The following is a 25,235-nucleotide window of genomic DNA, read 5'->3' on the forward strand; positions in this document are numbered from 1 at the left end:
TCTCAATAAAGGAAAAATCTTTGCAGCCTGAGGCATTTTTTTGGGGAAAGATTTTATATGCTCAGAATGCCCTTAATAATCTACAGATAAAGGAAAATGTACAACCAAATAGTTATATAAATGACCAACTCAAACGCAAAAGTTAGTTGTGTACTGCAGTCATACAATTGTATTCCCTATAATTGATATATAGAGATGATAGCTTTACCTCAGCCATTTCAGTGTTTTACCTCGTCTCAAACAACATTCCTAAACAGTGTATTCATTTCACACATTCATTTGAGATATAAAAAGCAAGAAATTCTGAGACAAACTCGGCATATCTAATTATAAATAGCATCATAATCTGACTTGTATTCCACATAGAATGCATCGAGTAGCAGTGAGTTACTGAAAGGGAACACATTTCTGGCACATTTCCTTTTTTCTCGTGTTTCATATTGGTTCAATTTGAAAACACTAAGATAAAGATACAGGGTGGTCAGTACTAGCTGCTCTGTAGCAGTGACCACTCTGGATGTGAGTTTGGGAGACGTAAGGACGAGTACCATTCCCCACACAGCAGTGTGACCTTTGAACCAGACGCTGTCTGCTCAGTACCAGTAGGACTTCCTGGGTCTCCTGTTATCCTGAATGTTCAGCTTCTCCATGACCTCCTCCTCCAGGGTCTTTAGCGAGGGTGTGTAGGTCTTCTCCAGACAGTCCTCTGGACTAGTGTCTTTAGGACAATCTGAAAAATGGGTGATTACAGTGAGTTATAATGCCAGGCAATTTAAAATGTAAAAAAACAAAAATATGACGTAAAAATAAGTCAAAACCATATTTAAACACAAGTTTAGATTTTTACATCTGGGTTGCAATAGAAACTGGCATTACTTTCCTCCCTAGAAGCAACTTACCCTTCCATTGTTGTGTTATGATACCATCTTTGCGCTGGAACAATGGTCTGGGAATGATGCGTCCAGTTCTAAGGGACACACGAACCTTCTCTCCTTCCTCTGTAAACCTCCATTCCACCTCTGTGGGCTTCCTAGTTGGTGGTCAAAAGTGTCAGAATTCTAATAGGACTCACAAGCGGAGGGAATCAGTTTACTTGCTCTAACTTACTAATAGCCTTTTTAACATGCTTTGACCAACTACCTCTAAAACCTTCTGATGGTACCTGGGCTTACCTGTCACTGGGGTCGATGAGTTTGATGTCTTTGAGTAGGAGGGGAGCTTCACTGGCAATATAAGTACCTCGGTAGTCCTCAGATTTACCAATGTACCTAAAATGCTAAAAAATACAACTGGGTTTTTATTTATGCTTTTAAATCTTCTTCTGAGCTGTGTACATTGACACAAATTCACAAAAGAATATTTAAAGTAGGATTCAGTTTTTTCAAAGTAGGATCCACTTTTTCAAAGTATTCTATTTTGTACGTATTCCTTAACACCATTTAGGTTTCGACTCTTACTGTATTCAGGCCGTCCAGGATGACCCAGTTTCTGTCTCTGAAGACCTGGGTAACCTTTCCCTGTTTCCCTTTATCCTTCCCAGACAAAATTTCAACCTGGTAAGAACAGAAATTGTTCATCATGTAGTCCTACTACTCACAATGCATCATTCCACCTATTATAAAAAAATATATATATAGTCACAGACTTGTACTATCAGACACACCAAAACTGCCTTTCAAAGCTTCTTCGCCATATCTGACCACTTACCGTGTCTCCTCTAAAAACAGACCAGTCTTCATTAGCTATGGGCTCTACAAAGACCTTTCTCCTCTTCTTGCCTGCTGGGTTCTGTCGCCTTGCAGCTATAGTCCAAGGTCGATTTGTTGTGTGACGGTAGTCTTTAGGAAAAGTAGCCTTAGCGGCCATTGACAGTAACTTTGTCAAACGCATTCTTCTGGAAAAAGAATTGATAGGAAACACTTAATCATGGAACAATGACAGTCAGATAGTCTAACCGTTTATCACCGTATTTGCCAGTCAGGTAGCTACTAGTAGCTTGCTAGCTATCTATGTACAGGGCAGCCAGTTCGTACAAGTGCAATATCAGAATGAAACATATTGTAATAACATACAGGGATTTAAACTTGAATGGGAAAATACACAGTAATGATAGGAGTTAATGAATAGCATATTATAAAGTAGCTAATAGTTATGGCAAAGCTTGAACCAGCTTAGCCAACGTTATACAGCTAGCTACACTAGTCTAGCTAATTAGCCTAGCAGCACAAAACCAAGCGACAGATTCTAAACAGACCACCAAGAATGCAACAATGACAAGCTGAATGTGAATTTAAACACCTTGCTCACACTACAGTAGTGGTGGATAAACTTTGGTAGCTCCTCTCTTGTTGTCAATGTCACAATGCGTTCTAGATTCAACTATGAACCTTTTTTTTTTTTTTGGAGCTTACTTTCCAGTTGGCGCACTGCTGCCCCTCATTGGTCGGAGTATAACCAAACAGCTTAATGACGACTACATTTTATTATGAACAATTACAGAGAACATTGTTTAACCGAACAAAAACCGATGAAACGATATACTTTTGGAAAATTAACAAGCTTGAGTCCTATTATTATTTGTGTGACTATTTTTAAAAACTGCATAATGAGTACATCTGTGTATAGGCCTGTTTTTCACAAGTCCTTGAGGGTGTTTTCTCCTGGAGTTTCCACCCAGTCTTGGGGCCAGGTAGCTTTAGCACTGGGTCTGTCCTTCATCAATTCGTAGTACTGACCCAGCCTGGGGTATCGCTCAGCACTCAGCCCAGATCGGAAGAGGAAGGCAATGGTTGGAAAAACAACAACATCGGCCATTGACAAGGATTTTCCAGCCAGGTAGGATCCTGGCTCCATCTGGAAAACGTGAAACATTGTGTTATATGTTTAATTACTGACATGGTGGCATTTGAGCAGTGTGTACATGTATTTGTATGCATGTTTTACCTTCTGCAGGTAACCTTCCCACAGTTTGATTTCGGTGGCAAGCGCTGCCATGTTTCTCTTTATTGTTATGTCCATTCTCTCAGCCTCAGGGATGTAATATTCATACCAGATGACATCTCCTGTCAAAGATCACAAAAAGGTAAATGTACAAACCATTGAGTGTGTATGTCTTATCCACTCTGTCTTCATTCTGTTCTGATTATGCACATACCTGTTCTCTGGTAGATGGAAAGTCCTTCGAACATGCGCTGGAACACTAATCCCTGCTCTGCTGGTCCATCAGGAATCAACTTGGTCCCCTGCGACTTGAACTGACTCTAAAGTCAGTGCATTCAGTCAGGGCATTCAGGGTGAACACAATCTACACATTACAGGCCAAATAAGTTAGTGTAGTTTAACTCTTACCTCCAGATACATGCATACTCCATAGGATTCATTCACTATGATGTCCCCATGTTTGAAAGTAGGTACCTGGAATAGAAAGTTTAATAAGCATGACAACGCAGTTTAAGCCAGATGATTATGAGAGTGGGCTATTAGCCTTTCTTATCTTGAATGGTATGAGTCAATAGAAAGGTGGCATGGTCTTGCCCTTCAATTCAAATTAGATATAATCTTGACACACTTTAAAACATTAGCCGCGAGCTCATTTTATTGGATCTGCAAATGGTCCCCATAGGCTGTCCATATAACTTCATATTTTGCATAGTTGGGTGCAATAAAAGGGATTGTGAAAAATCTGCTAATGTTCACGAGCAGAATGTGACCTACACCCAAACAGAAACAGTTGATCGCAGCAGGTGCTGCAGGCCAAGAAGACGGGTGTATGGGTTGTTGCAGCCATGTCGGCTAACATTTAATATGGACTCCTAGTAGGCCTTGTCGAAATCCCTAGCCTCTTGGGTTGAAGTCCTTAAGTACGCTGGGCGTGTTGCTTACCTGTCCTCTTGGGTTGAGATCCATAACTTCCTTGGACTTATGTTCTCCTTTCTCGAAAGATAGCAGTTTCTGATTGTAGCCTTGCAGATTTTTCTCCTCCAGCGCGAGCATCACTCGCCAGCACGGAGGAGACCCAACGCACCACAGCAAAGTCATACTCTTGGCCATGATTATACGATCAACTGTAAAGGAACGGTAACCAACTGGAGATGTAGCTGTGTAAAGCTATTCACTGACCGCAAACTCAGCTTGTTATAACTACTGACAGTTGGCTATTATACTGTTTTCGTGGTGTAGCACGAATTACACGCCCACTTTTAAGGAAACAACAATAATTTTTAAATATAAACTTTGAACCTTTTTGAATCAGTACTCATATTTATTAAAACCAAATAGGATGTAGGATTTATTTTAACTGATCCAAAAGATGGATTATATATACAATATTTTTTTTGACCAATCAGATTTTTGTTTGTCTTTAGACTGCTTTTGCAAACCATGTAGCCCAGACTGATGTAGCCTACTGACATTTTCGGACGTGCTCAGTTAGCTCGTACAAATAACTCATTTGTTTTCATAACATATAAAATGAAAATAAAACAAATAATTTATGTTAATATACATGTTATAACTTGGTTATACTTGTAATATAAACTACAATTTAATCTATATCGGTCGTAGATATTGAAATAGATTATCACCGAAATAACATGTTTGGCACGTCAGGCTAAACTCTTATTCTGAAGGCCTATTCGCAAAACCGGAAATTCGATTGAGGACTATCGAGTCCAAATTTAGTTTTTATTTTATCAGTAGCTATGTGGTCTTAAAACAGCTCTCTGTGGAAATAGCGTCTAAGTCGTGTCATATCATTGGAACAACGGTTTTTGAATGGAAAAGTATGGTGTCAATGTCATATCGTTTTGTTGGGCCAGAAGAGGAAAGCAAATCAATGCAACCTGACTGTTAATTTGTCCAGCCGGCGTGAAACTAATTACACATGAACACATTAAACGTATCACTGTATGTTTTTATTGCAGAATATGTGTACAGGGAGTTGCAAGTTAATTACACATTTCTTACTACTGACATGGAGGACGAGAAGCGTTGTTCAGCAACTACAGGCAGAAGAGTGGAACAGATATAATTGGCAAAGTGGGTTAAAAGTCCTTTCAAAGTAAATCATGACCACATGACCAAAAGCAAAACAAGAAACAGGGTCAAGTGAGAACCCTTCCAAAACAAAGCAACGTGTTCAGCGACCAATGCTGACCGTGGATTGCCTTTAGGTATTTATTTTTAAATTACAATTCACAGCCTTCAATAGCCTTACTTTATTGCCGTTTTCAGACTATAATACACTATTCTACAGAAATTACAAAAATAATACAAAACATGAAACACAAAACACAGCTAGTAAGGGCATTTACAAATACTTTTTTAAAACAGAATCATCTGCATTTCCTTCAAAACTTTTTAATTTTTACAATTTAAACGTTTCATTGTCTTCTTTTTACAGTTTATAAACAATTCCACATACAAATGTGTTCCTTTTGTACTTTTTTCAATTGTTGAGTTTCAAGTTTTAGAGAATGTGAAAAGGTAAAAGTTAAGTGAAAGTGTGGTACATTTTCTTCATCATGTTCGTTTTGTGAGTGTTTTTGCAATAAATACACTACAATTTTACCAAAATAAAGTTGTGTGCCCTAACCATTCCACAATAAACAATGACAGTGACTAGCTTTGTGATTGGCAAACTAGCTATGTGATTGGCAAACGGAAGTGCAGTTGCTTTCTGTAACCATAGGTGGTGATGTCGCAGCGTGCTGAAAAAGGTTGATGACAAACATGGCAGGTACAGTACTACGCTGTCTCTTTAAAATGAAAGGCACACAACAGAAGGAAGGTGCTCTATCTTCATACTGAGCATAACCAAAAGATGTAAAAGGATCCAATTCTATGTTTAGAACTGAGACATGATCACAGACAGTACTACTTCCATGTGAAGCCTCTTGAGACTGTTGGTATTGCTTCTGAAAGGAGACTGAGCTGTGAGATTGTAGCAATGGGCCAAGCTGGTGGATCCCTTTATACAGTACTTGTTTGGTTCACGGATCCAATCAGTAATAGCTAGCCATTGCCTTCCATAATGACCCTCCACTGCTAAGCATCATGACAGGTCTTCCTACACTTGAGGTTATCATGACTGGAGAGAGAGGTACGTAAAAAACACATCACAGCTTTCGTCAACAGAAAATAATTTTGCAATGTTTAACACATCCCCTCATCAAGCAGTGTCCCTTTTTGTATATTTGTATATTCGATGGTAACATTCAGTTTAAACAAAAACTAGTATAAATACTTTTTAAACAATCCTCGAGGCAGTATACTTACGCGAACAAACCTTTAGTTTAAACACAATCACAAATCCTGTTTCAGTTGTTTTGCCCCTTGGCCTTACAATTCAACACTCCCTTTTTCTCTCGATAATACTCTTTTTTCATTTATTTTGCCCAACCTCTTTTCCCGATGGGGTATTAACAATGGATGTAGCAACCCCTAACTGAAAAAAAACACCACAACAATGACAGCATCATCAACCAGACACAAGCACTCATGTGATTTGCTATACCAGCAACACAGGACTACTACGAGGAGACTGATTGGCTGCCTGGGGTTCCGGGGAGGGAGATGAAGGCAGCAGTGTGACAAGGATGCCCCAGAGGGCTTGGAGAGCTGTACTTCCATGACCATTCCTATGTTATGTCATAGGGTGACCTGGGAAAGAGATGTCACACTTGCATCTCCGAGGCATCGGACAGTCCCAAAGCCAGGGCCTCCTCAGGAGTCAGACCGCTCTTCAGAGTCCTCCTCACTGCAAACAGAATGGAATAGAACAGAGTAAGGTCATACATAACTTCAGTAAGAACATTCCTCATTTGCTGTGACTTGAGTAAGAAATGGATGTGGATGGGTGTTTAGACCTACGTGACTTGCGGTTGGCTCGTGACCTCCTCCTTTCCCGGGGCTGTGACCTCTGACCCGGGCCTTGAGTGGCTGATCTCACGATACGCTCCATGATCTCATCCGCCGCATCATCCCCGGTGATCTGAGAGTCCTCGGCGGGCGGGGTCCACGCTTGCATCGTGCGACCTGAGGGGGAGGGGAAGTGACTGGGAGATAAGACTGGGCACATGGTATAATCAATAAAAAAAACTGAAGCTTCATCTTAGTTCTTTAGATAATTATCTACACTAACACTGTAAGTGGAAACTATACACGCGTGTGTGTGTTGTTGTACTCCCCCACCTCCCCGGCCAGGACGTGATCTGGTCCGTGTGCGTAGCCCCGACACGCCTGTGGCCTCACTCTCCCCGCTCTGCAGGCTGGTCTTCAGTACTGCCTTCATGTTCTCATGCTCTGCTGCATCCTCAGCATGACCCAGACCTTGAGGTTGCTGGCTCTCCTGACCACCACCGGGGGCACTACTGTTGCCACTTCCAGGGGCATACTTCCCACCACACTGGAGGGCAGAAGAAGAGAGAGAACCAGCCACAGTTTGAGTTGGTTAATATAATACAAAGACTTCTGAACAGTCCTCAGGCATAAATAAATCCAAGCTTTAGAGTTTGAACAGTTTAACAATGTTTTAGGAACAAGTATAAGTGCTGTGTATCAGCAAATGATCCATTAAAGTCAGGCAAATGTAGACACCCAAAAGATTAAAAACTTGAGAGAAATGTCAGAGGAGGTGTTTTGGGGGGCATGACAAAGGTTTCTCAAGCATACACTCATGCTTGTGTACACACACATGCTTGAGCGAACACAAAACACACAGTGGTACCTCACTCTCCTCTTCATCATCAGACTATGAGAGAATATAAAACAGATAAGTACGGAGAAGAAGTAAAAAAAAAGTGACAGAAAGAATAAAAAGAAAGAATATAACTGTAAGAAAAGGAGAAAAAAGGCTCAAATAAACGGGGTCAAAATAAACTCACTGGAGCGTTGACGTCTATGATCATCTTGCCCCGGGTCTTGTTGCGTTCTCGATGGTCGGCCCGTTTCTGTTTCTGTTGCAGCACCCTGTCTCTGGTGGTCCGGTACTCCAGAGCAAACTCACTGAGAATCTTACTGAACCTGTGGACACTGATCTCTCTCACACCATAAGCCGGATGGCCCAGGAATAAGAGGAACGCATGAAACCTAGAACAAATGGGGGGAAAAGCAGGAGAAAGAAGGGGGTGTGAGAGAGACATAGAGAGCATAGACTGTCACCTGACTGCGTACCAGCAACAAGTATTCCAATTCCTCTCATACAGTAACCCAGGTGTGTGAGGTAGCTCCACCTACCTGTTCATGATCCGGCGATGAACTATCTTCAGGATGATGATCCTCTCGGCACAGTCTTTGAGGAAGTCGGACATCTTCTGTTTGAGCGTGGGCTTCATCTCGTGCTTGGCGATGACTTTCAGATGATCCCAGGATGCTTTGCAGCGCCGTTCCATCTGAATCAGGTTCTCCTGGAGCTGATCAAAGTCCACCTGAGAGATGGAATTGGTCGTGATTAACCAGTGTAGTGTGTGTGTGTGTCAGTGGGTGGTTGTTCTTACAACATACTTTAGCAGAGCGGGTGATAGCTCCTATCTCCGAGTACAGGTCTGTGCTCTGAGGGAAGTTCTCCACCACCACAGTACAGGCGTGGTGCAGCAGAGACTGTTTATGGACCGTATCCTTCACCTCAGGAACCTTCTCCAGGTAGCTCAGCTCAAAGCCTTTGACCTAGATTGGAGTCGATAAACACACACAAACATGCGCATGTCCGAGCCCACACAGACACATGTACACACACGCACACAGATCAAATACAAATTAGAATTCATGAACCGTCTGATGACATAGTTTTTTCGTTCAGACTGTATTTCCTACACCTGTGTGATGATGTGAAGACTGATCAAGGAGAGTGAGACAGAGAAAGAGAGACTGACAGAGAGAGACAGAGAGAGACAGGTGTGACTCACATTGGTTCCGTTGAGGAAGTTGCCCATAGCGAGCAGGGTGGAGAGGATGTAGCGAAGCGTCTTGTTCTTCTCCAGCTGCTCCATCCCCTCCTTCAGATCCTGGAGAGGCTCTGCCACTTCCTAGGACACACACACAGATGCACACACACAGACGTACACACACAAACACGCACCAGCACACTATTAACGACTCAATTCATGTCTTACAGGATGTGTTTCATTTAAGGTTTTGCTCTGTGGTGGAACCCAAACTACAGCAGGTGCACTGAGCTCCCTGCTGTGGTTCATCTGCCCTTGTTTAGGTTTGTATAAAGGTTGTTTAAAGGTTTGTGTCCAGGTCAGCCATTGGGAATGGCTACAGAACATGGTTTTGATTACCTGCTCTTTTGTTTTTTGGTACATTACGTTCCAGGCCTGTGTGTATCTGTGTGTGTATCTCTCAGTCTTGTTGTTTCTGCACGCTATGTTCCCCTCCATTAAAACTCCCGCTACTAAAACATCCCTTTCCAGAGTTAGGGAATGCCGCTCTACACAACCTGCGGTCAGGAATCCTGCCCCTCGGACAAGATGAAAGACGCAGCATCCTGTGGAAAAGCATAAAATTTACAGGACAGCTCGAGAGCCCCAGCATGTTTTCCATTGCCGGTTTCTGGCTTTGAACCTCCTACCCCGGACGCATTCCTTGGACGGACTGACATATGTCTGATTGTGCCAGAGAGCGTGTTCTAATGAGGCTAGCTAGTATTAGGTCAGGAAGCTGTTGGTTTGGAGGACACACTCACACAAACACACACAGTCACACACAGATACACACAAACGCACCTTCTCCGTGACCTCATAGTCCATCTTGAAGGCCCAGAGCTGCAGGCGAGCGGAGAGCTCTGAGATGGAGGAGAGGACGAGGAGGAACTGCTCGGCTGAGCCCAGGGGAACGTCGGGGCTGGCCAGCTGGGCCTCCTGGATCTTCTGCTTCTCCTCTTCGGTGGGAATCATGGTGAGGATTTTCTAGAGGAGGGGAGAGGTAGCAGAAGGGAAAGGAGAGGAAGGTCAGGGAGCGAATGAAGGAGAGAGAGAGAGAGAGAGAGAGAGAGAGATTAACCTTTGAATCTTTCACAAGCAGTACAAAAGAATAGCTATCCACCCCACCACTGTTGTCTTCATCATGGTCAGCGCTCACCTCTATGCCCTCCTTGGTGAGCGCGTACTCGTCAAAGTTGAGGATGGCCGTCTTGATGGTACGAGGTGGAGGAAGGACAGTCAGCCCGATGTTGATGGCGTTGCTCCTCTTCGAATCCAGCACTATGACTTCCTGACGCTTACCATCCGCAGCTGTTTTCTATGAGACCCACACACACACATGTACACAGAGGTCAGAGAAGATTAAGGGTTAAAAATTAGATTTTGTCATTTTAAGTCCATCCTATCATTATGCATGAACAATACAGTCTAGGCACTCTGTATTCTTATTTCTATTACCCCCCCCTCCCTCTTTTTGCCTCTCCACCTCTTTTTCTCAGAGTGTGGGCCTGTTTATGGCCTGGTAGGGATTTAGGGGATCAGCACTCGGGGTGAAATTGACTGCAGCTGTGGATAATAATGGCAAGGTGGAAAAGGGCTAGAGCACGCATGTGCGTACGGTTTCTGTGTGTGATTCTGCGTGTACGGTGAACCAGTTCTCTATGCACATCAGTGTATTTGCATGTGTCTTATTTCTGTTCACATGACATCACACTCGGCGCTATTAGCTGAAGGCATGTGTGTGAGAGTGTGCCACATCAAAGAACAAAGATGCAGGTGCGAAGACCTAGATGCCGTCTTCAGCCAGGATGGATTCCACATGGGGGCCATTAGCAACTTTGTCGTTTACCCATCCTATTTCCTATACTGGTATTGCCAAGCCACGCTGCCATTCTAGAGCTCTCCTTTCTCAAAAGACCATTAGGCTGAAATCAAAATGTCACCATAAAGTGTAGCTCCTTTAATTTTATGACATGTTAGAAGTGTTAGAACCACTGCTTTTCATCTGCCTAATATGGACACGCAGCTAAAAACAAGGTGGTGGAGTTCAAAGTCAGAAGTGTGTGTGTGTGTGTTTAATAGCCCGGTGGTCTCAAACTTGGACCATCTCTGTACTCAACATTTCAAGGATGACAGGTTTCCATCAAAACAAACGAGGTGGACCACCACCAGACCGGGCGTGTGGACCGGCTAACTGACTGTTCTTTAACAGGAGCAGCTTTAACAACAGCTTGCGGTTTTGAACGTAGGCTTGAAGTTCAAAGTGTTGCAAAGGCCAGGTCTGAGCTTCTCGTCTCTGGCAGCCAGACTGGATCTATTCCAGGTCTTATAGGTCTAATACCAGGGATCTACCTCCACACTCCTCTGTGTGATCTCATCAAGAACACACATGACCTTACTTAACCCACTGGGTCACGGTTCAACTGGATGACAAAACCATGTCATGAACTGTATTGTGTCCCTGGAATTTACCTCAAATTATACTCATTATGTTAGATGCCAATCACAATGGGGATAATATGATTGAGCTGAATTCATTTGAAGTGCTTTGATTCTACATGATAAATGTTCAATATGTAAGTAAAGTCCACTACATGCAGAACCGAAAGTATAGCTCAGAAGTAAGAGTATTTGACAGCAGGTCATGAGGTTGCAGGTTCAAATCCCCCTTGTACGCTGCTTCGCATAAAACAGTCTTGTAAATAAACCTCATCACAGCTTCTTACCTTAGTGACGGTTATCTCCTTGGACTTGGACTCGAAGAGGTGTTCTAGTTTAGACGTGTCTAGTTTCACTGAGTCCAGATGTGACCAGAAGGAATCTCCGCTGCGCTTGTGGTCCCTGTCCTTCAGGTCCGAGGGACGCACCTGGGAACCGCAGATGTCATCAGAGGATGTAATCATTTGATCATGATACTGTAGCTGCTCTCAGAGGAAGCACATCAGGAAAGCAGAAGGCACATTTCATCTGTGGACAGTGGAGCACGTAGGTGTGTGTGTTGGTGTTTGAACTCCCTGCATGAGATGATGACCCATAAAGACTTCTAACATTTCTAAGGAATCAAATCAAAATCTAAATGTATTTGTATAGCCTTTTTTACAAGCAATGTCACAGAGGGCTTCACATACGCCCATAGAACTGCCCCTCAACCAACCTAAACCCTCAAGGAAGACAAGGAAAAACTCCCAGAATAACTAAATAAGGAAATGTACAGTGTCATTGCTTTGAATTATTACATTTATTACAAAAAAGGCTTGAACTTAGACTTAAGATAAGTCAATGTTCAACTTAAGACCTCGTATTTCACTGGTATTCCTCCCCCATAAAATGTATATCAAAAGTGAATCTGAATAGCTTGATGGGATCTCAGACCCCGGTGTGACCTACCTCGCTCCAGAACAGCCTGATGGTTTTCTTCTTCTTCTGGAAGAGAGGGGGCTCGGGGGGAGGGGGCGCCAGGGCTGACGGCGAGGAGAAGGAGGGGGGCGGCGGGGGCTTCATCACCAACCCCCCTCCCAGCGCTGGCGGGGGTGGGGGGCAGCCGAACAGTGGCGGGGGAGGGGGCATATGGGCGGAATAGCTGGAGCAGGGGGGCGGTGGCGGCGGAGGCAGGGACAGGTCACTGGACCCCCCCAGGAGGCCTGCGTCCAGGATGTCCCTGTCATCCTCCTCCTTCAGGTCGGTGAAGTCGATGTCGCCGATGCGCAGCTCCCGCGGGCTGGCTAGCAGCTGGTCCCAGATGGTGTCCGACTCCTTCTTGGGGGGCGGCGGTGGTGGAGGGGGGGGCGGGGAGGGCTCGTTGGCAGGGGTCTCCATGTGGGGGTGGGGCACACCCAGACCCTTCACCAGGTCCCCGAAGCGCTCAGCGAACGCACGTATGTTGCTGTGGGGCTCACCCTTGTCTGTTGCACCGTCTGTGGAGGGGGACAGTTTCGGGGTGCCATCCTGGCTTGCTTGTCCGTCAGACTGCTGGTTGGCCTCCTCCCCTTCCACTCCTTTCTCCTTCCCCTTGTCCCTCTCCTCCTCCTCGTCGCTGGGTTTCTTATTCTGGGAGTACAGCATGTCCAGCATGAAGAGCTTACTGTTGAGGATCTTGCTGCACTGCTCGTTCACGTCCACCTCCTTAACACTCTGAGTCCACTGACCTAGACAGAGAAAGGGGAGGGATGGGCAGAGAGAGAGAGAGAGAGAGAGAGAGAGAGAGTAAAGTAAAGTAAAGTAAAAGCCCGAATGAAAAGTATGGGGATGGAAAGAAATTAAAAAATTAAAAAAGAGTTGTAAAACCATATTCCACAATTTCATCTATCTGCAAACTGCATGGTTAGTGCTGTCCTGTAATTAGTTAGTTCTGTGTACTATGTACTGGCCTCGTGTTCTGCCTGTCTCACCATTCTCACTGCTGCCTCTCTCCTCTCTCTCCAAGGTGCTGCTGGCCGAGGAGATGCTGGAGGCAGAGCAGTTGTCCTTCTCGTTCACCTCTTCATTCTGTCTCTCCTTGTCGCTCAGGATCCCACTGTCCTCCTCCTCCCTCTCTTTCTCTGGCTCCGGTTCCTTCTCCTCTAGTCCCTCCTCCTCCTCCTTCCCCGCCTCTGTTCCGTCCTTCACCTCCTCTTCTTGTTTCTCTACCTCCTTTCCCCCCTCTCCTCCTCCTTCTTCTTCTTCTTCTTCTGCAGGTTGTGTTTCCTTCTCCTCCGGGTCTGGACTCACGCTGGAGTCCTCCCCCTCCGCCTCACCTGTTCCAGGGCACAGGCAGAGTGCTAGTAAGCTCTACTGTGGAGGGCTTGTAGTGTTGTAGTAGATACAGCAAGTAAAGAGACCTCAGATATTTTAAACATACAAATGCATTTCTCTTTCTCCTACACATACACACACAGACACACTCTATGTACTTTGTACACAACTAGTGCAATGTCCAACGCTGTATATATTTTCGCTGCAACGAAATACTTGACAAAGTTACTTGACTGACAGAGAGCTCTATTCTGCTTGCGTGCCACAATATGACCTTGGCATCAACACACACACATTAACCACACACAACGTAACACTAAGGTAAACATGCATGTACAATATGGCAGGTATACAAAGGTGGGTTGTCAGAGACCAGGAAATGAACAGGAAATGAGGAATTAGGTTCCTGTTTACGTCAACACGCACACACACATACACACAAACATACACACACACTCTCAGTACAGTCTATGCTGTGATGTAGTCAAGAGTACAAAAACACAGGGCTTCTGGCGGTTCATACACTAGCTCATTTCAGCTACAGTAAGCATGCTCATGACTATGCATTCATTCAGCTCTTACCCAACATGTTTTGCTATCACACTTTCAAATAGCTCTTTCAAGAACGTTTTGACCCCTTCACCCACATCCTCTCTATTTCTCCTTCTCTTCCTTCTTTTCTTTCAACCTCTCTCATGTCTGTCACACCTGTGCTGGGATTTTATGAAAGCCACAAACTGAAGCAATTTGAAAGTTAGGAATGATTGCTTCAGAGTGCGCAGATGGGAATTGAACCAGTAACCTTCTGGTTCTAATTCAAAATCCACTCACCCCTAACAAGAGCTATTTACCCTACTGTAACTTCTGTGAAAGATGTGAACTTTCACACAGACGGCAGCAAAGTATAAAAAATTCTGCAGTACCGTTAGTTCACAAAAGACAACATTTCGATTTGAGTATATCTTTTCTTTTAAAAGTTTTTCCATACTTTCTACTTTTGTCTCCTCTAAAGTGCCATTGCATCAATCAACCACTATCAATGTAGAACTGCGTTACTTAGTTGACTTAAAACACCAAATATTCCAATAAACATTTTAGGATAAATCCACAAACTAAAGAAAGAGCAAGAAGTATTGGACCTGATTCAGAGGGGGTGTAGGGAGTGACGGGGGTGTCAGTCTCAGGCTCGAGGTCTTGCTCCTGCTCCTCTTGCGAGGCAAAGGAGGATGGGGTGCTGCTCCTGGATGAGGAAGGCCAAGCCTCCGAGGGTTCAAAGGTCAGGCTGAGGTCAGGTCGAGTTCGCGGCACCCGCACATGATCCCTCTCAAACTCCTCTGCAGCAAGCCTCTCCAAGTTCTTATACCTGAGAGGGTTAGGATGGAGAGAGAGAGAGGGAGATGGAGAGAGAGAGAGAGGGAGATGGAGAGAGAGAGGGAGATGGAGAGAGAGAGAGGGAGAGAGAGAGAAACCAATAGAAAAGTGGAAAAAGGGAAAGTTAAACACTTAGTAAGAAAAATAGCAGTGCAGTTGTGCTAACACATCTTTCTTTGCTTGCCTTCTGCTCCCTCTGTAGGAATGACCCTGGACTTTTGAACAAAACAGTATTAACAGTAGGCACCTTTCTATCCCCAAATTCATTATAGTATCTCTCTCTCTTTACCTCCTCATCTCAGTACGCTAGATAGACCCATCTCTCTCCCATCAGTCTACCCATTACCTTTCTCCAAACACGTTCTACACTCCCCTCCCTCGTTTCTTACTGAAATCAAATGCACTGTCTCCTGTATTCTCCTCTCCTTTCTCAGAGAATGGAGAGAGCGAATGAGAGGAAAACAAAGGGCAACGAAGACAGATGATTGGCTCAATCCAGATGTAAGCACCAAGATAACGAAAGTAAACCTGTTATTGCTCTTTGCCCTCCTCTTCTTTCTCTTTATACATTCGCAGTCAACTGGCCGGCTTCATCGGCTAGAGTAGCGCTAGCTGGAGCAGTAACTCAGAGCAGTAACAGCCCTCACCCTCCGTCCCCTCCCTCCTCTCTTTCTCTTCTCTCCTCTCTCTCTCTCTCTCTGGCCCAGCCCTTCCTCCTGCCCTCTCACGAATGTAAGGTGCTTCTGTGTTCCACCTCCATTCACTTCAGACCACTTCACAGAGGGGGTAACTGGATAGGCACACATCTGTGTAGGTGTGTGAGCAAGACCAAGCGAGTGTTTCACACAGCATAAATTAGATGGAGCGTAGATTGCTCAGTGGTACAACATAAACCAACTGACACCACAGAGTAATTATTTGAAGTTGTTTAGTTGTTATTTAGAATAATGGGAATAGGGAAATATTATAATATGGGAAATATGCCATCACTGGCCAGTCAGCCAGGCAGCCAGCAAGCCAGTCAGCCAGGCAGCCAGCCAGCCAGTCAGGCAGCCAGCCAGCTGGACAGTCGGTCATATAATGGCCATCCACCATTCAGAACAGCTGCAATTCAGTTCTGCATGGCAGAAGCAAACCCACTGGAAGATCAGATATACTGGATCTTGTGTTCCTCTGATAACCATGAAGCATAAATATGTCATGAATACATCTAGTCTTTATGAGAGATCTCTCCACTGTGCTCCAAAGCTCAATATTAATCATATCTACAGTACCTCAGTCTGTTTCTCTCTCTCTCACTCTCTTTCTCTCCCTCCCTCTCTCTCTGTCTGCTTGCAAATCCCAAGCCCAAAGAGCAGTGTTCTTGTTTCTGTAAAGCTCCTGGTTTAAATGGTGGGTGAAATAGGTCTAAGGGGGACAGGAAGTGACATAACTAAAAGTAAACATGGCTTAGCTGCACTGTCACTCACAAACATGCATTCATGAACAGCAACTAGGGAGCTTGAACTTGTAAGCCCTGGACACTGACCAAATAAACTAAACCTGGGAGATCACCGTAGATCCATTTTGCGGATCAAAATATAATCCAATCCAGACAATCCCTTATATCCTGTTTATTAATTTTTCCCATACACACAAACACACTTCTAACACAGATGTGTTATTCATAAATTTGCGTGTTTGTGTGTGGTGTGTGTGTGTGTGGTTTGTGTGTGTTTGTACAGTCTGTGTGTGTGTGTAAGAGGGCAAAAAGCTTGACGAACACTGGCGTCTGATTTTCTCACAGTGTGCAGCCAACACAATCAACTCCATGGCAGATTCCAGCAGTTAAAATACCGCTTCTTAAAAAAAGGAAATTGACAGACAAGGCCAGGCAAATCTTTTTCTGGCCTTTGATAGGAAGGGCGCATTTTTAACCTGTCAGCAATTACACTATCACAATGAACCTCTTCCCAAACACATGGTAAAACACCCCCTAAGAGGCCGACACTTGTGTGTGTGTTTATGTTGTGTGTGTGTGTGTGTGCGTATGGAATGGTTTTGTCACTTACCTCTCCTCTCGGGCATGCCTGGCCTCCTCCATTTTGTCAACATAGTCTCGACTAAACAAATAAATAGACAGATATAAATAAATACAAATGTTAAATGAAAAGCAGTGAAAGCCTAACTTACAGTAAAGGCCAAATGTTTTTCAGATGGAGCACCTGTGTTTGTTCCTCTCCTCCCTCTCTATCCTCTGCAGCCGCTCCTCTCTCTCCACACGGCGGCGCTCTCTCTCGGCCGCCAGAGACTCCTGGTGCTGCTTGTACGAGGAGGAGAGGAGACCTCCCAGGGCAGGCCTGAGAGAGAGAGAGAGAGAGAGAGAGAGAGAGAGAGAGAGAGAGAGAGAGAGAGAGCAAAATTAGTGAGATATAGAGATAATTTTTTTATTATTTTGTTCGCATCTGTGCGTGTCTTGAAATGTGTGCACGTGTTTGTACACGGATCTCTGGCTGTAGGTGAGCGTAAAGTGATTACCTTGAGTTTGAGGCAGAGGACTTCTGACCTCCGTTTCTATGCAGAGACAAGTGAGAGGGTGACACCAAATTAAGTTTAGTGACTGCAGAGTGACAAACGAGTTGGACCCCTTGTAAACTAAACTAAACTTAGCAGTGCTATTAGTCAAAGACTGGAATCAGCATATTGCTTAACCTCTAGCTACCAGTGTTAGCTAATATCTGTAAGAAAGATAATAGGGACAAACCATTGGTGGAACCATTAGCGTTAGATAATGACTGGATTCATAACTCCATCAAATTTGTATGAATTTTTATCACTATATTTAAACGAGTGGCAAGTACTATCTCTGTCCAGATTTTTTTTTTAAACAGGCTAGTGGGGTAGAGTTAAAACTGCAGTAGCACAGAAACGGTACAGTTCAAGAACTTGTACCGCAGTAGCCATGCATCTACACAAACACACACACTCACACACAAATTTCCAGTACACACATGCACACACCAACAAAACACAAGGCGTTGGGAAAAGCAGCAAAACCTGAATGACAGCAGAGGAAGTGGGAGGTAGCAGGAGAATCAAGACATGGTGTGATGTTCAGCAGGCAGACAGTGTGAGGAGAAGGTTTGAGAACAAGGATACATGGTGAGAAGAGGCCGATAGTGTGGAACGTGAAAAGGTGAAAGAACAAAGAAAGGAGGCAAGTGCAAAGGAGGAGAGAATCCAATCCGTGAAGGAACTGACACAGGTTCAAAGGTGTCAAGCACTGGAAATAGAAACACTTGAATAATAACAATTTAGGTGTGGTTCTTGTGCAAAGGAAGACGGCAAGGATGTGATAAAAGGTGACGAAAAGAAAGGAGGAAGTGAGAGGAAATTGTGAGCAGAAGCTTTAAACGCTGGAAGAGGTGAAGGAAGAGTCTTGAGGTGCAGGTGAGCAAAGCACATCTCCATTGTGACATCCTGTTTCTTGACTCTACTGTGAACTCAAGGACACAGTCATCCTTGTTCCTCTGACCTGACAGCTGTCTCGGAGTCCTCCTTCTGTTTGGGTGGAGCTGGAGGCGTGCGCTCCTCGTCCAAGTCGTAGGAGAAGAGGTGGAAGGGCGATTGGGGGAGGTAGGGGAGGCGATCAGGGGAGTTTCGCGACATGCCTCTCGAGGGTGGACTGACTTCCAAAGTGGCAGGAACAGTCACAATCGACTTCTTCCTCGCCATGAGGGTCGCCAGAAGAGAGGGCTGGAGGGGAGGCTTGGGAGGGGTAGCAGGTGAGGGGGCAGGAATAGTTAGGGCAGGGGGGGAGGGGGCAGGGATGGTGGGGGCGGGGAGGGAGGGAGCAGGAACGTGGTATGCCAGCGATGGAGGTATTGGTGGTGGTGGCGGGGGCCTCCTCGTCTTCTTGTTCTCCTCTTCCTCTCTTACTTTCCCCAATTTGTCTTTTCCCGAAGCAACGGTGCTGGACTGAAGGTGTGTTCTGTAAATACTGGGTGTGTGGTTTGTAACTGATTGGCTGGGGATAGAGGGATGGATGGAGAAGAGCGGAGGATGAGTGTAAACGTAAGGACTCAATAATAATGATTGTTACCATCACAGATTTCAAGCTTCAGGAGGGGGATGAGCAACATTATACAGAGCGATGAACTACAGTTCCCATCATTCTTTTAAGAAAGGAATTCGATATGGAGATCTATATCTCAGGCGTCCCTTTAATACCTGGGCGTGGTCTGACTAGACCCTTTATCTGCCCCCTCCTTCTCATCAGAATCGGACTCTGTGATTGGAGGTTCATCTTCCTCTGCCTCCTCTTCCTCCTCATATTCCTCCTCTCTGTGGAGGTCGGGGAGCGAGGAGGAGGGAGGGAGGGAGGGACGGGGAAAACATTGACGATGGAGGGAGAGAAATAAGATGAAGGAAGGGACAGAAAGACAATGATGCACAGATGAATTGACACAGTAGAACAGAGAGAAGAGTAAGAAAATGAGGACAGAGGGACAGGTTGAAACGAAAAAGGAACAACACCCAAGGTAATAGACACCCACAATTCATGTATAAACAGACAGATAAAAAAAAGGAAAAGAAAGAATCAGGAAAAAGAAAGAGGAATTGAGAGAAAGACGGAAAAATAGGTAGACTCTATTTTCTACAATTCTGCTAGAGTTAGTTTGACTGGCAGAAGACGAGGATGGAGAACAAACTCTGATCCTGTGAACTGACTACAGATCAGCTGCTCTTCCTTTCGACTGCCAACCACAAAGACATGAGCAATGTCTCAGAACTGACCTGCAGCCAGTGGTCTAAACCAGGAAGTGTTTGAACAGTTAAAAACCAGATGTCACAGTTAGGGGCGCACATGTGTGTTCACCAGATGCTGTTCCATCAGACCAGAACCATGTGTGGGGCTGACGGGATAGTAATAAAAGTGTGTGTGTGTGTGTATGAGTGTGAGAAGAGATGATCCCAGATATATTCCCTTGATAAACCCCATAACTTACATCCATCAAACAGACAACACACACGTTAATCCTCCTATCTGAAGACAGATGCAGGCCTCGGCATTATAGCCATGCTGTTATGTTGAGTGCCGTCACAGCAGAGATTTGTGGATTGTTTCAGTGTAGTACTTACACAGGCCAGGGGGCAAAGTCTGCCTCGTTTACACCCTGCAGACTGAGGTGGGGGAGGTGAGAAGGAGGAGGTGAAGGAGATAAGGTGAAGAAAGAAGCATGGAAGTGAAGTAAAGGGGTTGATAGATACGGAGGAGGAGAGAGAATACAAGAAAAGACAGATGGACCGATGATATTAAAGGATTTGAGGGGAAAGGGAGATGAGGAATTTACCTGTGAAGACCTCCTGTGTGACAATATGAAATGTAAACTCTTACAGGTGAACTAACTGCACACTGTGTCAGGTGTTACAACACACCACACAATGTGTACAGCACAGTATATTTGGGTGAGTCATTATTACTATTGTTAGCAAAAGTATAGCGATGGCAAAGGTGAGAGAGGCCTTTCTCACAGATCAACCAGTGACCCCTGTGTGACCTCTGAAACTTACATGGTTGGAAGGGACATTGACAGTGCTCTAAAGTAGGAAATGGACACTGTAACCACAATGTCAACCTTGCAATGAAAAACATGATCAGCTGAATAAAGTCTTCTTATATCACTGCTGTCGCTCAATTCTCTCTCCAAGAGCTGGGATCTTGCCCTCTCATATCCCTCTGTTCCTTCTCTCCCCACTCCTCCCTCGCTCTCCCGCCTCGCTCACCTCTCACTCATGTCCTCTGCTCTCTGGCCGGTGAAGGGCTGGAAGCCTCTCCTTGGAGACGCAGGGCTGCAGGGGGAGGCGTTCCCCGACCGCCCCAGAGAGTGTCTGCGGCTCCGCCTCCTCTCTAGGCCCCTCCTCTTGTCCCCACCCCCAAGGCTGGCTCGCCGGCTGTCCTTACGCCCCATTGGAGGGAGCTTGCTGTCGTCATCTCCATCCTCGTGACGTAAGGTCGCCTAGGGGGGGTCATGGGTGACAATGTTTGTTTGAACATACTTGTGTGTATGTGTGTGTCTGTGAGTGAATGGATGCGTGTGTCTGAATGCGTGTGTGTGTGCGAATGTGTGTGTGTATGCGTCTGTGAGTGTGCGCTGACCTCGTAGATGTTGAGCTGCTCCACCAGGTCCAGGTCAGTGCCTTTCCTGCCCAGGTGTCTGCTGGACACCACCTCCATCCCCTGCTCCTCCAGACAGTCCACCATGTCATAGAAGGAGTCCTGGTCTGGCAGCGCACCCAGGGTCTGGGGGTGGAGTGGGTGGGGTGGGGGTGGGGTGGGGGAGTGAAGGAGCAGATACAAGATAGCGACCGATAATTGATGAAAAGTCATTCTTCACAGCGTTCTCCACATTCATTTTGTCACAAGCTCTTAGCTTTTAAGGTCGCTTTTAAAAGCTACCTTATTGATGAGGGTCATGGCATAGACCAGCAGCTCTGTGTCCACGCCATCCTTCTCATCCAAGATCTCCATGGCATTGGCCCACTGCTTACAGCCTGCAGAGCAACCGTCAGGCGTGAGTCCGAGCATTATCTTGGTGTTAGTCAGACAGGGAGAGGCGGAGTATGTAGGCAGTGGTGAACGTGCTTTGGTGTGTGTGTACACCGGCCTACCTCTCTTGGTGTCCACAGCAGTGATGGCCTGTAAGAGCAGCGCGGCGTTGGACTCTGAGTACTCCACGAACACCAGCAACAGCTTCAGAGCAGTCTTCACCACCAGCCGGAACTACACACACACACACACAAGTGCGGGCACAACATAATCACATGCAGGATGACACAGACCCTGCGTGGGTGTGTGCGTCTGACGTTTGAGCTGTGAGTGAGTGTGTGTTCCTGTGTGAATCTGTTCAAACCTGTGTGAAACCAAAATCCAGATAGAAACAGACTTTGTTTTCCCATCATGCACGTGTTCTCATGACTGTGATCGTGCGTTTAATAGCAATTTACCTTTGATCCGATGAGAGTGTACAGCCACTGGAGGGTCTCAGCGTGACCTATGACCCCATGCATCCCATCCACATACAGCATGATTTGTCCCAGAGCTGGAGACACAGAAAGGCAGAGAAAGAGAGAGTGGGAAAGAAAGTGGGAGGAAGAGAGAGAGAACGAGAGAGCGAGAGGGAAGGAGAGAAAGACAGAAAAACATGGAAAGAGAGAGAAGGAGAGAGAAACAAAGGGAACAAGAGAGGTAGGAAAAGAGATGGAGAGTCAGAATGTTTTTCCAAGCGCTAGACATCCATTTTCACAGCGCACCGACACTGTGCATTTTTGAACACTTGTGTCATAGGCACATGTCTACACACACTTACTTGCTTGTTAAACCAATCAAAACATGCGTGTGGATTGTTCACACATGTGCGCTGGGAAAGTATCCCTTTTCATGGCACAGCCTGTTAACCTACATTTACTGGAGTGGGTGTTTTAGGGGTATGCCGCACAGCTGAGGTACTCTGGGGAGCACACACTCAAATATCTAAGTTCAGGGGTCCCTCCTATACGACATTAGTGGTGTCCTGTTACGAGTGGGACGACTACTCTGACTATTAGTGACTCATATTTGTCATGGTGAAATGCAGAGCCATCAATAGCCAATTAATAACATATATAAACATTGTAATTGTGTTTACAACAGAACAATTAACACTGACAGGTGTTTCTATGTGGATATGATATACACAGATGTGTGTGTATGTGTATGTGTGTGTGTGTGTGTGTGTGTGTGTGTGTGTGTGTACATACCCCTGAGAATGTAGTTCTGGTAGTTCTGGTCGGCCTCTGCTCCGACCTTGATGAGACATGTCAGACCCTCAGCCATCACAAACTGGTGAACCAGGTCCTTATCATCCTGTAACACACACAGCCATTCCCATTTGGCAGCAATCTTTTTTGTGAACAATGGGTGGCAGTAAAGGGCTAGATGTTTTAAACTGAACAAAAACTACCGATAATTGGATTTGCTAAAACACATTCTCCATGTGGTAGTTTTCATTGATTTAACAAAAATCAGCATACGGTAGTTATATGGGCATGAGGGTGAAAGGAGATTAACATTCATTAAGTTGTGTGTTGTATGAGATCTAGCATATGCACTAACTGCCTTTATGTGGGTGTGTGTGCGTAAGTATGTGTGTTTGTGTGCATGTATGCGCATGTGTGTTTGTGTGCAAGGTGTGTGTAGATAAACTCTCTGTGGCTTTGAAGTACTTTCATCCTAAAATAAAGGTTTACCCACAGACACACACATATACACACTCTGTCAGGCCACGTGGAGCTGACTGTCGTCACGGAAACAGACAGCTGTTGCCACAATGACCCACTGTGACTGTCACTGATTCAGTCAACTACAACAGAGTGACTCAGTGAAGGTTTGTGTGTGTGTGTTTTACCTGAAATATCTGCTTCAGAGAAAACAGTGCCCTCCTTAAGTCACGTCCATTTGAATTGTAGAGTTTTTCTGCAGAGAGAGGATGAGAGAGAGGGGGGAAGAGAGAGGAAGAGAGAGAGGGGGAAGAGAGAGAGAGGGGGAAGAGAGAGAGAGGATGAGAGAGCGGGGAGAAGAGAGAGAGAGGATGAGAGAGAGGGGGAAGAGAGAGAGGAAGAGAGAGAGGGGGGAAGAGAGAGAGGAAGAGAGAGAGGGGGAAGAGAGAGAGAGGATGAGAGAGAGGGGGGGAAAGAGAGAGAGAGGATGAGAGAGAGGGGGGAAGAGAGAGAGAAGAAGAGAGGGGGAAGAGAGAGAGGATGAGAGAGAGGGGGGAAGAGAGAAAGAGGATGAGAGAGAGGGGGGAAGAGAGAGAGAGGATGAGAGAGAGGGGGGAAAAGAGAGAGAGAGAGGATGAGAGAGAGGGGGGAAGAGAGAGAGGAAGAGAGAAAGAGAGAGAGGAAGAGAGAAAGGGAGGTCGGGCAGAAAGTTGAGTTAGTTTAGATTCCCAGCTGTGTGTGTCTACTCCATCAGTACCTGCTTCATGTCTCCCTCGAGCATGCAGCCTGTACATGCAGTCCAGGAACACAGAGCCCTCACAGTATATACAGTACAGCACACACACATACTGTACATTTAAGTAGTCTGTACATACACATACTCACAGGTTCACTACACAGTTAGATAGATGCTTCACATAGTTACATGTGCACTAATGCCGTACACTTTCCCTGAGACATGAGATGACAACTGATATACCAACTACTAAATGAATGCTCTGATGTACATATTTCTGGACTGGATTCTAATCAGGGAACGTGACTAATCACATTACACTTCACTAATCACCTGAGGCAGCACTTGATTTTGATTGGTTTGAATCAGACAGACAATAACACATCAATACACACTGTCTCCATTCTAAGTGGGCAGGGACAAGCACACAGCCAAGCACAACACATACACAAATTGACACACACAGACACACACACAGAGTGGTGGTGATTAGTGCAGTATTGGAATGTTAATGACTCGCTGGCTGAGCTTCAGCAGAGAGCTATTCAGGTCACAACACGGAAAGCTCTCGGTCACAGATTAGAATCAAATTGCTATGAAGGTTCTTCTGTGCCACCGTAACAATGTGTGTGTGTTTCACACAATCTGTGAGGAGTGTGTGTTAAATCCCCTTGGTTTGGGTGTGTTCATTAATTCCCTCCATCAGTGGGGTCTGGACAGGGCAGGCCAGACCAGGGGACAAGCCCCGAGGTGTGGGCCCAGACATGGGCTAACCTGGCTCTGATCTGACCTGACTTTTCGGAGCTCACAACTATGGCTAACCAGGTGGAGATCTTCTCAACCCAAACCAAAAAACAGGTAAGGGTAAAGTTACCCTAGACACTGATTTAGGAACAGTGATAAGTATATTTTCTGATCAGTGACAATTAGGACACAATTAAACATCTGATTCTAGATTTGTATTCCCTGAGAAAAGCTACCTTGCCAATTCGAAGAACTTTCTAGAATGTTGGAACCAGGATATTCCCAGGGTCAAAGACATAGACAAGACTCATTCTCATCCCACACAGTCTTTTGAGTGTGTCTGCCTGTCAGTAAGACCCTCTATGTGAGATCATCCATGAGAAACAACTGTCTGCATTCATGACACACATCTGTGACAATGCAGTGGGCTGACAGCGAATGGCCGGTATTTAGAGAATGACGGTATGAAACACAGCACAGTATAAAATATGTCA

At 45.3% G+C, this 25,235-nt stretch overlaps 3 protein-coding genes across 10 annotated transcripts in view; all 3 read right to left on the reverse strand.

Annotated features, from left to right (window-relative positions):
* Positions 1–142: 142 nt before the first annotated feature.
* Positions 143–2,444, reverse strand: mrpl24 (mitochondrial ribosomal protein L24). Of its 2 annotated transcripts, none has more exons than XM_062487306.1 (6): positions 2,299–2,444; positions 1,708–1,894; positions 1,458–1,553; positions 1,173–1,276; positions 900–1,030; positions 143–730 (listed from the first exon to the last, which is right to left on the reverse strand). In XM_062487306.1, exons 2-6 carry the CDS (start codon positions 1,888–1,890, stop codon positions 594–596), a joined length of 651 nt encoding a protein of 216 aa, XP_062343290.1. In that variant the 5' UTR covers positions 1,891–1,894; positions 2,299–2,444; the 3' UTR covers positions 143–593. The 2 variants fall into 2 exon arrangements, with proteins under 2 accessions (XP_062343290.1, XP_062343291.1); XM_062487307.1 differs by having other exon boundaries at positions 1,708–1,891; positions 2,299–2,397.
* Positions 2,445–2,631: 187 nt separating this feature from the next.
* gstr (glutathione S-transferase rho) lies at positions 2,632–4,159 on the reverse strand. The gene is made up of 5 exons (XM_062487305.1): positions 3,883–4,159; positions 3,349–3,414; positions 3,155–3,260; positions 2,944–3,062; positions 2,632–2,853 (listed from the first exon to the last, which is right to left on the reverse strand). Exons 1-5 carry the CDS (start codon positions 4,048–4,050, stop codon positions 2,635–2,637), a joined length of 678 nt encoding a protein of 225 aa, XP_062343289.1. The 5' UTR covers positions 4,051–4,159; the 3' UTR covers positions 2,632–2,634.
* A 732-nt stretch (positions 4,160–4,891) lies between these two features.
* fhod3a (formin homology 2 domain containing 3a) overlaps positions 4,892–25,235 on the reverse strand; it is a 39,576-nt gene continuing 19,232 nt past the window's right edge. Inside the window, exons 4-30 of one of the 7 annotated variants that reach the window (XM_062486568.1) lie at positions 23,450–23,517; positions 22,803–22,908; positions 22,011–22,105; positions 21,675–21,786; positions 21,463–21,557; positions 21,163–21,306; positions 20,790–21,022; positions 20,145–20,186; positions 19,233–19,346; positions 18,538–19,029; positions 17,541–17,576; positions 17,228–17,362; positions 17,075–17,125; positions 14,792–15,015; positions 13,310–13,654; positions 12,309–13,066; positions 11,648–11,788; positions 10,081–10,239; positions 9,726–9,908; positions 8,904–9,023; positions 8,503–8,664; positions 8,236–8,426; positions 7,884–8,088; positions 7,727–7,750; positions 7,192–7,405; positions 6,871–7,035; positions 4,892–6,757 (exon numbers count right to left, since the gene is read on the reverse strand). In XM_062486568.1, the coding sequence (XP_062342552.1) occupies positions 6,675–6,757; positions 6,871–7,035; positions 7,192–7,405; positions 7,727–7,750; positions 7,884–8,088; positions 8,236–8,426; positions 8,503–8,664; positions 8,904–9,023; positions 9,726–9,908; positions 10,081–10,239; positions 11,648–11,788; positions 12,309–13,066; positions 13,310–13,654; positions 14,792–15,015; positions 17,075–17,125; positions 17,228–17,362; positions 17,541–17,576; positions 18,538–19,029; positions 19,233–19,346; positions 20,145–20,186; positions 20,790–21,022; positions 21,163–21,306; positions 21,463–21,557; positions 21,675–21,786; positions 22,011–22,105; positions 22,803–22,908; positions 23,450–23,517 (4,697 nt within the window). In that variant the 3' untranslated portion in view covers positions 4,892–6,674. The remainder of the gene's footprint in view (positions 6,758–6,870; positions 7,036–7,191; positions 7,406–7,726; positions 7,751–7,883; positions 8,089–8,235; positions 8,427–8,502; positions 8,665–8,903; positions 9,024–9,725; positions 9,909–10,080; positions 10,240–11,647; positions 11,789–12,308; positions 13,067–13,309; positions 13,655–14,791; positions 15,016–17,074; positions 17,126–17,227; positions 17,363–17,540; positions 17,577–18,537; positions 19,030–19,232; positions 19,347–20,144; positions 20,187–20,789; positions 21,023–21,162; positions 21,307–21,462; positions 21,558–21,674; positions 21,787–22,010; positions 22,106–22,802; positions 22,909–23,449; positions 23,518–25,235) is intronic. The other 6 variants (XM_062486571.1, XM_062486570.1, XM_062486573.1 and 3 more) reach the window with 6 other exon arrangements.

The sequence above is a fragment of the Osmerus eperlanus genome, chromosome 20, assembly GCF_963692335.1.
Source record: "Osmerus eperlanus chromosome 20, fOsmEpe2.1, whole genome shotgun sequence".
NCBI classification, from domain to species: domain Eukaryota; kingdom Metazoa; phylum Chordata; class Actinopteri; order Osmeriformes; family Osmeridae; genus Osmerus; species Osmerus eperlanus.